Source organism: Erpetoichthys calabaricus, chromosome 12 (genome assembly GCF_900747795.2).
Source record: "Erpetoichthys calabaricus chromosome 12, fErpCal1.3, whole genome shotgun sequence".
Classification (NCBI taxonomy): domain Eukaryota; kingdom Metazoa; phylum Chordata; class Cladistia; order Polypteriformes; family Polypteridae; genus Erpetoichthys; species Erpetoichthys calabaricus.
The window spans coordinates 29,223,217-29,240,968 of NC_041405.2; the positions used below are offsets into that span (position 1 = coordinate 29,223,217).

General features: G+C 38.0%; 1 protein-coding gene across 3 annotated transcripts in view; it reads right to left on the minus strand.

The window, feature by feature from the left end:
* LOC114663251 (meiosis inhibitor protein 1) overlaps positions 1-17,752 on the minus strand; it is a 109,522-nt gene that overhangs the window by 11,678 nt on the left and 80,092 nt on the right. For 2 of the 3 annotated variants that reach the window (XM_051934843.1, XM_051934842.1), the window contains 2 exons: positions 13,464-13,633; positions 2,361-2,442 (listed from right to left, as the gene is read on the minus strand). In XM_051934843.1, coding sequence (XP_051790803.1) covers positions 2,361-2,442; positions 13,464-13,633 — 252 coding nt within the window. The remainder of the gene's footprint in view (positions 1-2,360; positions 2,443-13,463; positions 13,634-17,752) is intronic. The other variant, XM_051934844.1, reaches the window with a different exon arrangement.

Below are 17,752 nucleotides of genomic sequence, written 5' to 3' on the forward strand. Positions count from 1 at the left end.
AGTGCCTCATTTGGAGATTTAGCATATTCTTCGTCTATTCTGGTAATTTTGCTGATTAATTCAGATGTCTTCTTGGTTTCCAATTTACTTTATGAGAAAGATATGACATAATCGGTCCTCTTAAAAATGCCTTCAGTTTCCCCTGCAGTATTCCTGCAGAGACCTCTGAGGATGCATTTGTCTCAAGAAAACCAATTTGCATGGATATGAGTTCTGTACAGTTCTCATCAGCTAATGACTAGGGGGTAATGACGCCAGCTATGAGATGAGTGTGTAGGACATAGTGATTTAAGCTCTACAGTCAGAGGGGCACAGTTGGAGATACCAATAACATTGCACTACAAGATCTGATAAGAGGCAAAAATTATTGTCTATGAAGAAGTAATCAATTCTTGAGTAGCAATGATGTACTGGTGATAAGAAGGAATGTGATCTTAGGTTAGGATTTAAAAAATACTCCCTGTGTGTAAGTTATGATTCATTACAAACTGTGTAATTATTTTCACAGTATTAGATGTTATCACTGCTGTAGCTGAAGACCCATCTAGGTCTGGATTTAAAACACAATTAAAGTCTCCAGCCATTATAATTTTGTGAGTGCTCTTATTAGGAATAGATGCAGTTATATTTTTGATGAAATCTCTATCATCCACATTAGGTGCATTGATATTTATCAAATCATCCATCCATTATCCAACCCACTATATCCTAACACAGGGGGCACGGGGGTCTGCTGGAGCCAATCCCACCCAACACAGGGTGCAAGGCAGGAACAAATCCCAGGCAGGGCACCAGCCTAACGCAGGGCACACACTCTCACACACACTAGGAACAATTTAGTATCGCCAATGCACCCAACCTGCATGTCTTTGGACTCACTTTGGTATTAAATTGTCCATCACTATGACATATTGCCCTTTAGGATTTGATATTATGTCTGACACTACAAATGGAATAGTTCTGTGTATTAAGATGGCCACATTCCTAGTTTTCTTTGTAATGCTGGAGAGAGAAATTTGGAAAACCCACTTTCTTTGCAACTAAAACTGGTCCTTGCTTTATTACATGAGTCTCCTGTAAAAATACTATCTTGGCATTTGGACCTGTTTGGTGAGAGAATACTTTCTTTTTAATTCATGATTGAGATCTTTGACATTCCATCTAATAAAGTTCACTGTCTGGTCATAGAGACATTGCTTCTGAACTTTTGTTAACATTTTGTAGTCTTAAGTTAAGGTAGTACATTATTACATATGATAGCTTTAACCTAGATTTCACAATTTTGCTAGGTGTTATGGCTATGGAGCATATTGTTATGTTGGTACTTACAGTTATTGGGGTAGAAAGGATAAACAAGGAATATATCCCCCCCCCCTCCAATAAAGTAGCAGAGGACTGTCAAATTTTAACTGTTTCTTCAATGCTTTTTTTTCCCCCCCTAATTACCTTTAAAGCTTTTTCTACATCCTCTTTTGAGAACATATGAGTCATTACTTCTGGTTTATACAACCAACAACAAGATCACATTTGTTTTCTTTATGATTTATGCAAATGTTTCTTCAAGATATTCTTAATCCCACTGCTATAAATTATAATAGGCTTTTCAGCAAATACATTTGAAATCACACCACTATATTATTTCATTATTTAAACATTCTGTTCCTTAATTTTACATCTCAGCCAAACACTCCTAAACTTGAACTTTCGCCACTGCTTTTGTGGTGCATTGCATTGCCTACTTGTAGATTGCACGGTTGCCATTCATTTAAATTGTTTCTAAATCTTGCAGCACCTTGTCACATCCTCAACTGTCTTTTTTTCTCAGCATTACACCATACTGTCTCCTTGTATATCATCGATTCTTTTGTCTAATCATAAACTTGTTTGCAAAAACACTCACCTCATTTATCTTACATTCTTTTGAAACCTAATCAATCCTAATGTTAACACCTTTGCAAATTTACTTCTCACATTCACCTGCCTTAGATCCGAGACCTTGAGCCTCAACACTTAGTTTCTTGTACTTTTTTATCATGTCAGTGACCATATGAATTTTTTGTTGTTTTTCACCATGCCTTTGTTAGTTTCCCTCACTAACATGCAGTCTATTGTGGTTCTTAAACTAACACATTCACACATTAAAAAAAAAAAAAAAAAAAACATTTACAGTGTATCTTAAAAGTCTAAAATTTTCACTTCCAAACTTAACTGTCTCATAAGAATCAGTACTGAAAGATGACCCTCATGTAGAAGTAAACTGCACACTTCAATATGTTTGTACATCCTTATATAAAAACAAACTTTATTTTGTCCCATCCTTTGCAGTTATTTTTTTAGAACATATACTTTGAGTATACTACCTAGAAGCAGACTACTGGTCTTCCTTCTGAAAGTGATCAAGGCAAGAAGCTTATCCAAATCCAGTGTAATAACCTGTTGAATCTAAAATACAGAAGTATTATTTTTAAACTTGCTAACATTGTTTAGTCTATAAACAAATGATGAAATGGTTACCATTAGTCTGACATATAATTCTATTATAAGTGTAAAATATCATATGCCTTTACACATTGGATATGGCAAGATGTACTTAAAATCAAAACTGTGATAACTGGTTTCAGTAAATTTTTGTGATAAGTAGTACAATTAATGTGAATTTTAGGCTATTTATAACAAGACTTAGAAGTAGATTGTTTTTCTATATATGGAAATACTCTATTGGGAAATAACCTGGTAATCAGTTTTTTTACTCTAAGTTTTTAAATTATAAGTCTTTATAATTTGTTTATTATATACACCTAACAACATGTGGTTTGGGGAGCATTCAATACATATCTATCTTATGAGTTATAAAACATTGAATTCATTACTAGGCCACCTGATTGTGCACTGTGTTTACTGTGTTATGGATTAAGTTATGTGATGATATTATGTTATGGATTATGCACACTGCATTACAATTATTGAGGAAATTGAAATACACTGCATTATCTGTGTCATGATAAGAGACCATTATACATATACAGTAATCCCTCCTCCATCGCGGGGGTTGCGTTCCAGAGCCACCCGCGAAATAAGAAAATCCGCGAAGTAGAAACCATATGTTTATATATTTATTTTTATATTGTCATGCTTGGGTCACAGATTTGCGCAGAAACACAGGAGGTTGTAGAGAGACAGGAACGTTATTCAAACACTGCAAACAAACATTTGTCTCTTTTTCAAAAGTTTACACTGTGCTCCATGACAAGACAGAGATGACAGTTCCGTCTCACAATTAAAAGAATGCAAACATATCTTCCTCTTCAAAGGAGTGCGTGTCAGGAGCACAGGCTGTCACAGAGATAGAGAGAAAAGCAAACAAATCAATAGGGCTGCTTTTAAGTATGCGAAGCACCGCGGCACAAAGCTGTTGAAGGCGGCAGCTCACACCCCCTCCGTCAGGAGCAGACAGAGAGAGAGAGAGAGAGAGACAGTTTGTTTTTCAATCAAAAATCAATACGTGCCCTTCGAGCTTTAAGTATGCGAAGCACCGGGCAGCATGTCGTTTCAGGAAGCAGCTGCACAAAAGATAGCAACGTGAAGATAATCTTTCTGCATTTTTAGACGAGCGTCCGTATCGTCTAGGTGAGCGAATAGCCCCCCTGCTCACACCCCCTACGTCAGGATCAGAGAAAGTCAGTGCAAGAGAGACAGAGAAAAGTAAGCTGGGTAGCTTCTCAGCCATCTGCCAATAGCGTCCCTTGTATGAAATCAACTGGGCAAACCAACTGAGGAAGCATGTACCAGAAATTAAAAGATCCATTGTCCGCAGAAACAGCGAAAAATCCGCGATATATATTTAAATATGTTTACATATAAAATCCGCGATGGAGTGAAGCCGCGAAAGGCGAAGCGCGATATAGCGAGGAATTACTGTACAATACCAAAAAGTAGATAATGTGACTATCTGCTGCCCATCTTCAATAAAGGAAGTACTTAACGACAAAAATATATTTATAAAGTTAGCATAAAGTAATAAACTGTGGGAAACTGAAATATAAACCCTTTAGTTAACTGCCAAAACAAAACAGCAAAAAACATGCTTTTCTTGTTGCACTGGATTGGTGCTCTGTCTGGGTTTAATTTCTGTATTCATTTTTGTGGCTCCCCATGACTGTGAACTGGATTAAGATGATTTGTCAATGTTATATTAAAACATTTTATTTTTATCATCTTTAATTCTCACTGTTATCATACATCATTTTGTAGTAGCACAATTATTTACATCAATAGTCAAATCACAAGGTCAAATGAGCTGCTCAAAATCAAACAATAATAACAGGTAATAGACCACTGTAGTTGCCAGTCAGACAGCAGAAGCATGGGCCATTCTGAACTAGTTTGGAATATAATCACACTTACACAGAAGAATGTGTTAAAAACAGAAAAAGAAAGAAGGAAATAGGAATACAGGTAGATATACTAAGGAATGCGGAGTTTGTAAAACAACTCTTTATAAAAATACACAAATTCAGGCTACCTAAGGATCCTTTCCACTAAAATACTAAGGATCCTGACAAAGAGTTGAGTTAATTTGCTTTTTATTTTAAAACCTGGAATGCCAGCCACACCAGGCCAACTTTAATAGGTCATACGTAATAACTAAGACATGGAACTGGCAATGCCACCACCACAATGAAACTGCATATCCTTGCCCATTAAAATGTCCCAATATTTTATTATAGCGTTGTTTCATTACAGCATCGCAGTAAAACAAAATACAAAATGCTTGACATGAAAAAAATTGATAAAAAAAACAATATTTGATTTAAAAAAATAATAAAAATTGACAGAATATAAAAAATCTATGTGCTAAAAAACTAATTTTTGGGTTTGTACAGTTAGAATGATGGAAATTTAGGTTTTGTACTATTTAGTAACTATTCAAAATTTCCTTTACCATCTATTAAACAGCTTCATTTTAGTCATTAAAATCTTGACATTTGAATCCTTTATTTTTACTGCTCTGTATATCATATACTTCTAGGACAGCAGCCTCTATACATTATTGACCGTCTTTAAGCTGCATCATGTCATGTCGTTGGCTGCATCTTCTAATTTATCAGCTTGCTCTACAGTTTATTTCAGCTCCTCTTTTTGCACATTATATTTCACTTGATTTCCTTGGAGCCTGTATAATGCCTGTATTTCTTCATTCTGATTCTTTATCTCACGTCTCAATTCCATGTCTCTTCGCTAATGCACTGTTTTTACAATATTTTTCTGATCAAAAAGTGCTCTCGTCCTTCACACAATATGTCTTGGAAGGTGTTCCAGATTTGATGACCACCAGCAGCTAAGCTACACCTGGTAAGTCACCTTGCTAGCTGCTTGGTTGTGAAGATACTTACAATTTAATGTTTACTTTTGCAATTGCTCAGTAGTGATCTCACTTTTGCCTCATTCTCTGTCAGTTTATTCAAACAAAATGATCTTCTCCAAGGTTTTCCAATCAGTACATTACCACTCAGGTTCATTTTGATAATATCAAGTAACTTTGAATTGTGCACATTATGGTGTTAAGAAATATTATGCCACCAATGATGAATCACTCCACAGTATTTTAGCAGCCTTTTGCACTGAACACTTGCGCCTCAACAGGTGCTTAGATTTATAATTAAATATAGTGAGCAACCAGTAAAATTAGATTATTTTCTCACATGTTGTTTTTGTGAACTTTTCTAAGACACGTCATCTGCTAAACCCAGGTAACTCAAAGGAATGCCTCCAAAGTACTTCCAGTAAAACCTGTGAGGCTATTGCTGTATTTTTCAATCAAAAAATTAATGATATTAGATATAACATAGTATATCTCCCCAACACTGAGGATCCTCCTAAACCCCAGTACTCCGCTACAAACAAATTAAATTATTTCACCAGGATAGATTTACTTGATTTACATAAAATAATTTCTCAACTGAAACCCTCCACCTGCATCCTTGACCCAATACCAACAAGTTTTTTCAAAGAAGTATCAGGCGTCCTAATTGATAATATTCTTGACATAGTAAATTCATCATTAGATACGGGGGTCTTCCCAGACTGTCTTAAGACTGCTGTAGTTAAACCCCTACTTAAGAAAAATAAACTTGACCCCTCTGTTCTTGAAAATTTTAGACCCTTCTCTAACCTGCCTTTCTTAAGTATTCAATTCATTATAATAACTATTCATGGTGGCTCTAAAATCCGTACTAACCCCTACTCTCTCTTCTGTTTCTTTTTACGGTTTCTTTGTGGTGGAGGCTTGCGCCACTACCATCTACTCAAAGCACCGTGACGTTCCAACATTGATGGAGTAAAAGCCAGAAGTCTGCATGACCATCATCATCAAGTCCTTCTGTGAGAACCCTAAATACAAAGAGGACTATTTCATTTATGTTAGGTAGAATGCCCAGAGGGGACTGGGCGGTCTCGTGGCCTGGAACCCCTGCAGATTTTTTTTTTTCTCCAGCCATCTGGAGGTTTTTTTTTTGTTTTGTTTTTTCTGTCCTCCCTGGTCATCGGACCTTAGTTATTCTATGTTAATTAATGTTGTCTTATTTTAATTTCTTACTTTGTCTTTCATTTTTTTTCTTCATTATGTAAAGCACTTTGAGCTACTTTTTTGTATGAAAATGTGCTATATAAATAAATGTTGTTGTTATCTGCACATATCTGTAAAATTATTATATGTTGTCAATGGAACTTCCTGTCTATTTTAAGATATCTTGAATTGAATTTAAGATATATTGAAATAAGCAGGAAGGTATTTTGAGATATCCTAAAATGCACTGTAGATACAGTAGATGGACAGGAAGATATTTTAAGATATCTGGAAATGTAGTTCAGATAAAGTACATTCATACAGACTCACAATTCAGATATCCAAAATATATTTTTTGTTATCGCAACTTAACTTCATGATATTTGAATATGGGTCTCTCTGCACAATTCAGATATCTCAAATTTATTTCAAGATACATGTACCTTGAATTTTATTTCAAAATACCTCAAAAATATATCAATATCTCTTAAAAAGACAAACTTATTTTGAGAAATACTGTACAAACTTTATTTTCAGACATTTACAAAAAAAAGATAAACTTCTAAATATCTCAAAATAGCTTCTTGTTCATTTTCAGATACCTCAGATGCATGTCTAGATACTCTACAGAGAACATGCACCGATTCCAATTGAAAGAATATGAATTTTTTTTCTAAGTGAGTTTGAGATATCTCAGAATGAATTTCAGATATCTTAAAATGAAGGCAATGTCAATTTGACATATCTTAAAATCTATTATGGTAAACACATATACAACCAAAGCTAAATCTTAAATGAAAAAGAAGCCATAATTCCTTGATTACAAATTTTCAAAAAGGCAAAGGAATAAGAGTTTTAAAGCTTGAGGTGAATCCAGTCTTGGGCAACCGGGAAGTGCATGGAGCTGACCTTTATACCTTTGACTTGGTGACGTCACATAAACACTTTTGGTTGACCTTACTTAGCAATGGCATAGAAACCGTTAACAAATAACCCTCAAAATGGCATTGCCTATGAAAGAAACATGGCATCACATGGGATTGTTGTTCATTTATACCTTCTTCAAAAAGAGTGGACTTGTAGAATTCAATCATTATTTTAAAATAACGCTCAGTGTGAGGAAGTTTATGAGATAAAGTATATGGGGGTAGTTTTCTGGTATCTGAAAAATACTGAGAAAAAACTGTTCACAAGCCAGCATCACTGGCACTTATTTATAAATCAAACTGCATCGTGTTATGAGTTGCAGTATTTGTCTTTAGTTTTTCTTTGGCACTTTGAATCATTTTTCTTTGACTCAAAATGATTATGACTTTAGTTCCACTTTAATTTGGTGGTGCCACTCAGTTTTGAGACTAATAATTATATTTCATTGTTGTATTTTTGTTTAATCTCACTGCATCTTGTGGGCATCACCACTGTAGGAATTTTCGATGATTATTAATCAATAAGATGGTCACCTTGGAGGATTCCATAATAATGTGGGATTTGAGAAAGAAATTTTTAACTTGAATAATTATCAGTTTTGCTTTCAACAACACCAAGGCTCCTACTTTATTTACCTTTCACTGTTGTAGTAGTGTTAGCATGGATCCGAACACCATCAAACTAACATCAGCACTTTACAAAACACACATTTATTTACACAAATAAAGTCCACACAACACACAGTACTCCCGCACCAATCACCCTTAACACGGGCCTTCCTCTCAAATGTCCGTGGGCCACCTTTCCTCTCCTCACGGGAGCTTCATCCTGCTCCCGACTCTACCTCCCTGATTGGAGTGAGGCGGCCCCTTTTATTTCCACCCGGATGTGCTCAAGGTGCCTGATGACGCTCTTCTGGCAGCACTTCCTGGTAAAAGACAAAGCGGAAGCAGGGGCAGAGACGTTGCCCTGACGTCACTGCCTGGCGTCCTCCACTAGGTTAAAGAGCCAACGCTCCCCCCTTCGGCCGGCACCCGTTCCGCGGCCTTCGTGCCCCCATCTTAAGGGTTGTCTAACAGGACCATTCACACTCCCGCATTCCCTGCTGACTTCAGGGCTTCCTTCTGCCACCGCGGAGGGTGGCCCGTCCCCATACATGAGCTCACGTCTCACTTTGTGGGAAGAGCCGTCTTCACTCCTCTGGTTCTTCCTTTTCCTCTGGGGCACCCTGACAGTTTGAGTCTTCCTACGAGAAAGGAAGAGACATCTCACCATCTGCACCCCTGTGCAGTGACGTGAGACTGACACTGGCTCTGGAAGTAGGGCACTAAGACCCATGGCACTCAACAGCCGGCGTCTTGACTCCATGCCCACTATGCAATCGGCCCTCCGTGTCGCATCCACTGTTAGAGATGCTGCTACTCAGTCACCGGAACAGCACGATAGCGGGACGCATTCGCTCGCGTCTCCATTTCTTTTTATGGTGCAGGTCTCACTTACCCGCACCACCACAATCCTCTGGCCAGAGATTCCAGCCCCGCGCTGCTCCGCCCACTGTTGTAGTGTCTGTCGAGGCGCAATCGCCTTCCCTTCCAGCTCAACTATGCAGTCACGAAGGTTGCGTAGTACCTGTAAAAACAACTCGGCAAACCTCCGAGTTGCGCCGAGCCGCAGGCACAAACAGAGCATCAGCCGGTGGAGGACTTACCGGTTGATCACTCCTATGTGCCGGCTGTGCACTGTGGAGCTATCCTCCATGTTTCGTTGGGTCCTCCCCCGGCTCGGGATGGACATTCGCCAGTCCCGTCTCTGACCAATCATCAACGGGAACACGACACACACCATCCAATCCCTCGCCTGCCACAGGGAGGGACTTCTGGTCCTCTGCCATCTTCTTCCTTCGCAACCTGATGGGGCGGTGAGCCTCCTGTGAGCCCTCCAGCTGCAGCGGCTTCTCCTCCCCTGTGTCTCCTGGCGCTGCAGCCATGGCGTCGCTCCCCGGATTGGCCTGTCTCGGCCACCAACGCAGATCCAAAATGTCCTTCCCTGCGAAACAAACAGGGTCCTGCACGACCGGCCTCCTTTAGCCGTCTGCTCCTGGGACATGGAATTACCTCCTGGAAATCGTCTTCCGGGGGGCCATCCGAGACGCCAAGCTGACCCGGGGATCCACCATGATGTCGAGCGTCAGGCAGTTAGCTGCTCTTGAGCTTCGGCTGGTCTCCCTTCCCCCCATCGGGTCGGAGATGACGCTTCCGTGAACCGACGGCGGTCCCTGGGTGAATCGGTCTTCATCCGTGGTGCGTGCCTCTTTCACGCTGTGTGTGTGCGCGCGGTGGTCTGAGGTGCCGGACCACTCACAAAATTATTTTTATGATGGGTCCCTGCTTGGAGAGTCCCATTTGGGATGCCATTGTGAGCACGGGTCCGAACACCATCAGACTACACCAGCACTAACAAAACACACATTTACTTACACAAATAAAGTCCACTCAACACACATTTATTCCCGCACTGATCACCCTTAACACGGGCCTTTCCTCTTCCTCTTGGGAGCTTCGTCCTGCTCCTGCTCCCAACTCTAGCTTCCTGATTGGAGTGAGGCAGCCCCTTTTATTTACACCTGGATGTGCTCCAGGTGCCTGATGGCGCTGGTGTGGCGGAAGTGCTGCCCTTGCACCCGGAAGCACTACGGGCATTCCTAGAAGGTCCTTCCTCCACCTTCCCAGGTGTGGCGGAAGTGACGATCTCCTGGGCTCCACGACGCTCAGGGTGCCCCCCTAGCAGTGGCCATGGGTCCCAGTGGGTTTGAGCCTCCTTGTTCCTTCCCTGTGGTCCCCTCAACATCCAGGGCGGTTGACCTCTCGTGGCCCGGGGAACGTATAGACAACCTCCCGGTCCTTCCAGGCATCCTGGCTGGGTCTGGCCGCCAGCCTCCTGTGACACAGGGTAACTGAAACACACTTGTTTTAAGCAGCTGAATAATAGAAATTATTGATAAACATTATGATAACTGCATATGTGTGTTAACATAAGACTGGATGCAGACTACACAGACAAACATAAAATATAGGTTGTCTGTTTACTGGTTCTTAGAGTTCTACTTTATCTTGGCACAGATAGTTTATAATACCAAGTATTTTTGGATATCTTATGTGTGGGGTTGTTGCTTTGTTGTTGCTCCTGGTTCACTGGAAGATTCTTCATTCTCTTTGCTGCATGTTCCTTGTCAGTGCTGTGCAGCTGCTTCCTTTGGCTGCCTCCTGCTGTCTTTTGGCAATTCACTGGGTAAAGCCATTACACATTCTGGCCCAATAGTTTAGTCATGGCTTTTCAGCCTCATCAGACTACAAGGCATACAGCTTTGGCTTGACAGACTAGGTCTCAGCTTCCGGTCCAAAAATATAAGAGTCCGTTGAACTTGGCTCTCCAATCTTAGCTGTCATTCCTTGAATTATAAGTCTTTGTCCTTGCTTGAGTTGATCTTGGGTCTTCTGGCTCAACAGGTCTGCAGAGGAGCCTCTGGAGAGATGCCAGAGCAACTCTGATTTACACCCTTGTTATCAGATGAAGTTCTGATATATCCTGGTAGAAGATGGAGTTCAGTCACTTAGTGTGGAATGCAAATGAGGGTTCTGTGCAGCTGGATGCCTGCATCCCTGTTAAATATGACTTTTATTTTATTTATTTTTTAACAGGCCTGGTGTGTCACGAAAGCTTAGCAGAAAGGGCAATGCCCACTTTGTCATACATTATGGTGTGGTTCTGTCGATTACCAGGGTTATACTGCCTGGAGGTTGCAGTGCATAATGTCATTAAGCGCAATATTAATGTCTACAATCTCTGCCCAGGTTTGTGGATATTACACAAAACTTTTGCAAGTGTTACTTTACTTAGAATTTTGGACACTATGATTTTTCGAGAGGTTATGTTAATCTCCTGGTCCTTTTTCTTATCTTTTTGGCTGGCCAGTAAGGATCTTTTAGAATTTTTTACTTGGTAAAGTAACCACAGAGCTAACCATCTTCATATTTTAATATATCCATCTTTAACAAACATAATAAACTGATGAACATTTTGATGGGTAAAGAAATAAGCCTGTTAACTACTTTTTATTAAAAACTATCCAAAGGCTTGATAAATGCAAGCAAGATGGTATTCCACAGTAAACCACTGTGATTGACTGAAGAAAATAGTAAGCTATGGCGGCTCCTCTTTATTTTTTATTCTAAACAGTTTACTATAAGTACTCTAAAAAATTACGCATTAGACCTAAATGAATCAACACAAAGCTTCATTTGTAAGTATATTCAGGCAACTTTTTGGTTATATAAAATTAAACTACTGTGACAAATTGACAAAACATAGAATAATAGCAGCCACCACAGTATGCTAATACTGTTTACTAAAGGTTTTTCAAAAAATAATGAATTTGTTCTAAATGCCCCTCTCCCAGTAAGAAGTACATTCTGGCAACTTCTCACAATCATGGTATACTGTATATTAATTTTCCATATGAAATTAGTGAAGTGAAACAAAGTTCATACATTTTTTAAAATAACTACCCCACTCTTGCTTTTTATAATGGAGCAAATGCACACTTGGGGTCAAATTGTATAAAATGCACTTAAAACTTACCAAGTACATCCACTTTGAAGTAGTTTTGATTATGATAACGTGCCTTCCACATTTGTGAGGTATCCTTGTGACAATAAAAATACATTTTGATACCTTTTCTTCAAAGTAAGGACATGTTTCTTGCTTGCTTTTCTGCATGCAGCAGGAGCCATGCGTGGGCTTATGACACCCTAATGCCACCTATATTCTGCTTATTATCCTACTTTTGCTTCTATGATTCTGTTTCTACCATGGGTTGCAATAGCAGGTAGATGCAAGGTCAAATCATATTTATTTTTTCCATAACGGTACCTACTTTTTTCCTATTACATTCTATGTTGTTATTTTAAATAGCTTATTTAGAGAGACTCATGCTGAATGGCAGCATCGTGGTGAACAGTGCATGTAAGAGTTTCATTGCACTTCATACACACAATAAATTGAACTGCAATATACAGGTATTTTAAATATAAGCCTTAGGTTTTTAAAAAGGCAAGACCCCAACGTATTGTACTTTCTGTGGTAAGTCCAGCAAATGCAGGACAAAAAAAAAAAAAAATAGAATGTGTGATAGAGGAGATTAAAGCGGTAAAAATTATCACATTTTTAAAGCATGATGAGTCGCTCATAATGTGGATATGGTAATAAAGGAATTGGGGACAATATTTCTGAGTGAGTAAACTCACTGACACGGATACAAATCAATCCTTAAATACAGGGAGAACAGGCAAACTCCATGTAGACCCTAGCACTGTAAGACAAGAATGACAGAGGCATTATCTTTGCGAAATAATAAAATAAGCTTCCATATCATGAAAGTGATCATAAGTATGACTATTTTCAGGTATTTTCTAGTTGTCTACAGAACAATGACTACAATTATTATCTGCACATCAACAATTAATTTTAACAGCAGCAATTGATGATGACGTTCCAAGGTGAATTCATGCCCCTGACACTGAAGGATGCTATGAAAGAAGATGGTTGTTGAAATGAGGCACACAGTTGGTTTGCATTAGAAATGGCTGAATCTCATAAAAATGCTTTGCTTTTTGTTTTCTTCTTCTTCTTAAAATGACACGGACATGTTATCTTGAAATATGTGTGTAACCTCAAGACAGGTATCAAGACATTAATACTTTGAGAGCTCAAACATACATGTGCCTTGTCACAGATAGTAATGTTTAGCTGACACTCTGTGTTTTAAAATTTTTTTTTTAATAAACATTTTATTGAAATTATTAAAATCAAACAACAGTCCATACAAGAAAGTCAAGTTTTATAAAACTAGGTTTGAAAACAAATCGACTTAAAAGATCCTTTAAATAGGTTTATGATTTTACTTTAATCTTACCTCAGGTATGTTGGACAACAGGGACTGAAGCAGGGATCTCAGGAGCAGCCAGGTTGAGCACAAAAGAGAGACTTCCGGAGTTTCTTGGAGTGTATGAGCCAGGTAACAATGTTCTGAAAGGGCTTCAATCAAGTTCAAGAGACTAATATTTGATAGCAGTACGGACACCACTAAAAAGTTAGTTAGTTGTTCAATTGTGGGGAAAAAAAGAAAGAAACCATGTAGATAAGTTTATAGATTAAAACATTTCTAAAATACTATTAACATTAGATGTGATAGCAGAACACTTCTAACATTTAGTTGTATTATTTTTTTAATGAACTTAGAAATATTGCAAAATTAAGTGAGACCTTACTATCTGGGTTTCAGAAAAGACAAACCATTTATTTGAATGATGCATAACTGATTATTTATAATTTTTAGATGACTTGTTTAAATTGTGGAATTACAATTTTCAAAATATTGTAATAACTATATATCCCAATAGCAGAAGTGTCTACTTAGATTTTCAATTAAGTTTAAAGGCAATTTTAAAATGCTCTATTTAGCATGTGAAGTAATTATTGGATTTAAACTCCGTTATTTTACGGAACATGTAATTTCCTATACTGAGAAGTCAAGCAAAATGACAACTTTTATTGGCTAACTAAAAAGATTACAATATGTAAGCTTTAGAGGCAGCTCAGGCCCCTTCTTCAGGCAAGATGTATACAACTTAACAATCTGTGACACATCTCCATTTTCTCATGATAATGCAACCGTTCAAGGATTCTATTATAACTAAAAATGCAACAATCAAACAACAAGTGTACTCTGATGTCATTTTTTACCTTAACCTGCAACAAGTTTAATAGTTATTTAATTTCAAAAACACTTTCTTTTGTATTTTTGAGATTCCTTTGCAAGCAGTAAATATCCATACACTTATAGTCTTATTTTACATTTATTTTTAATATCTCATGATGCAGACTATATGTCAAAACTTTGAAAGTCTACTTTTTTCACGGAATTCATACGTTGCTTATTTTTAAAATATGTTTAAGTCACTACTTGAATAGTGTTAATAAAAATAATAGCAGAGATATCGATGAATGTTTTTTTCATGTATATAGTGCATTTCTACAAGCATACCATTTAAGTTAAATATTGAACATTCTTTACAGCAACATCTCAGATCATATACCTAATAAACATCATACAAAACCTGAGTAGCTCCCTATGAACCTAAACTGGGAGAATGACACTTAACAACAAATGTAGGAAAAAACAGATTTTGGCATTTGAGATACCTTAATGACACACTTCTAATATTCACCTATCAAACAATACCTGACGTTACACACACTCAGTCTACACACACGAGGAGAACACGCAAACTCCATACAGACACTGACCAGACTGACAATCATACCTGAATACACGGTGCTGTGTGATGATGATAACAATAATAATAATACATTTTATTTATATAGCACCTTTCAAATGCTCAAAGTGTTTCACAAATCATCAAAGGAATACAGTATAAATAAAAGCCAAGGTGACATTAATAACAAGATAAAAATGTATATAAAAAATTAATAAATATCTGAAAGTCAAAGTTTTGAATTAGATTAAGAAACAAGCAGGAACAACAGAAGAATTCCATGAATAAATAACAATTTTTGTACACTTACATATAGGAAAATAAATGTTAATATCACCCGATATTAACTTTGAAGCATGGGGTGGCATTTGGATCATGACAAACCCTCCATGGCTCTAATTTTCCAATTTAGTTGAGTTTTTCAAAGAAATATGTGGTATGTTTTCATTGCTTTTCCTTGATGCTTAGTGAAAAGTTTCCACTTGCTGACAGTAGGGCATCTGTGACTGACGGTCAAAAACAGCCAAAGAAATCTACAAAAATAGTCACTGGAAAATAGGGAGGCTTTGGAATTCCCTCTCAACTGTAGCATGCAAAGTTGACTAACAGATGATATGACAAAATCCATAGGATTCAGACACCAGTTGTGAGCGATACTTGCTCATGCACACAAATCAATCCATCCATTTTCCAACCAGCTGAATCCGAACACAGGGTCATGGGGGTCTGCTGGAGCCAATCCCAGCCAACACAGGGCACAAGGCAGGAACCAATCCCAGGCAGGGTGCCAACCCACCGCAGACACAAATCAATGCTTATTCCTAATCAGATTTAAGACTGTGTGGTTTTAAATAATATATAATAAATATACGGGTAACTGCACACTTGCATATACCTGTATATTATGCACAAAGGATAGTTTGGTGACAATCACAATTAAAATTACATAACTAATTTTGTTTTTATATTCCCATTTTTGTTTAGTTCAAGTTTTCAGACAGTTTTTCATTTTCATTTTAGTTAACAAAAAGATTATTTTTCATTAATTACATATTTCATTTTAGTTTTAGCTAATGGGAATAGCACTAACAGACAGGTAGTCAGTGCTTTATTTGTCTCAAAAGGAAATTTTCAAAGTGTTATAATGACGACTCTCTTCAAACACAAGCTGAAAGTATAAAAAAAGATAATTCTGAATTTGCTAATGATAACAGAACAATCACAGTGAGGCATTATACAGGTATACTGCTATAGGTAGGAAGAAGCTGCCCCAGTAAGCCTTTCTTGATACACTATTGTTGAATTATGCTTCAAATAAAACTACTCAATGTTAGTGTTTCATAGAAAAGCTGTGCAGCATTGTTCATAATGTCAATCAGTTTTGTCTTTATTCTGTCCTCCACTACTACCTCCAGCTGGTCAAGAGTTCATCCCATAACTGAGCATGCCTTCCTAATTTTTATAACTAATATTTTTATTTATATACTCTGAGGCATACAGGGAAAATAGAAAAAGCAATAGGCCTGTTCCTTTGTGGTGCTCCAAAGTTGCTCACATCCACATCAGAGATATAGTCCTTGAGCATCACAAACTACGCTCTGCCGGAAATATGGTGTCCTGGATAATGGACTATATAAGTTCATCCATCTACTTATCCCTTAGCATGGATGGCTGGGTGGTACTGAAGGCCCTGGAGAAATCAATAAACATAATCCTTACAGTACTGACCTGATTTTGGGATAGTTTTTTACACCTTAAATATTGATGTACCGAAATATCCTTTACCTACAGCCCAAGATGTACTTGTACCATCCTACCAAATTTTAGCTTTTAAAACTAAATGAGAATTTTTTTTTTTTTGATGAGCGAATCTCATGTATGTCCTCAATCATGGTCCCGGAGGGCCACAGTGGCTGCAGGTTTTCCTTCCAGCTAATTTCCTAATTAGAAGACAGTCCTTGCTGACAATGAAACTTGGGATTTTACTATTTGTCTTGTTAGTGCTTTCTTTCATCCAAGTGAAATTTGAATTGCACTGTAAAGTTTCCTTCTCTGAGAAATTATCCATGTGTTTTGTGGACAGAACAATTAAAACTTAAATACAGCTGCTAAAAACTAAATTGGGTTCTAATTAAGAAATTGTTTGAAGTGAAAACCTGCAGCCATTGCGGACCTCCAGGACTGTAATTGAGGACCTCTGATCTACAATTTAACTAACATTTTTCTTTGATGAATGAAAGTGCTAACAAATCATATAGTTAAATCCCAAGTTTCATTACCAGCAAGGGCTGAGTTCTAATTAGGAAACTGGCTGGAATGAAAACCTGTAGCCACTGCGGCCCTCCCTACAGACCACCATCCTATGCTGCTTAACTACACTTTCCCCTGCCACCACTTTGCAGTCTTCAATCTCCTTCAGATCAACTCTTCTGCATAGGATGTAATCTACCTGTGTGCATCTTCCTCCACTCTTGTACGTCACTCTATGTTCCTCCCTCTTGTTAAAATACGTATTCACCACAGCCATGTCCATCCTTTTGGCAATATCCACTATCCTCTGACCTCCTTCATTCCTCTCCTTGACACCATACCTACCCATCACCTCCTCGTCTCCACTGTTCCCTTCACCATCATGCCCACTGAAATCTGCTCCAATCACCACTTTTGTCCCTTGGGTACAACTGTTCATCACTTCATCCAACTCACTCCAAAAATCATCTTTCTCACCCACTGCACACCCAACTTGCGGTGCATATGCACTAACAACATTCATCATCACACCTCCAATTTCCAGCTTCATAATCATTACTCTGCCTGACACTCTCTTCACCTCCAAAACACTCTTGACATACTGTTCCTTCAGAATAACTCCTACCCCATTTCTCCTCCCATCCACACCATGATAGAACAATTTGAATCCACCTTT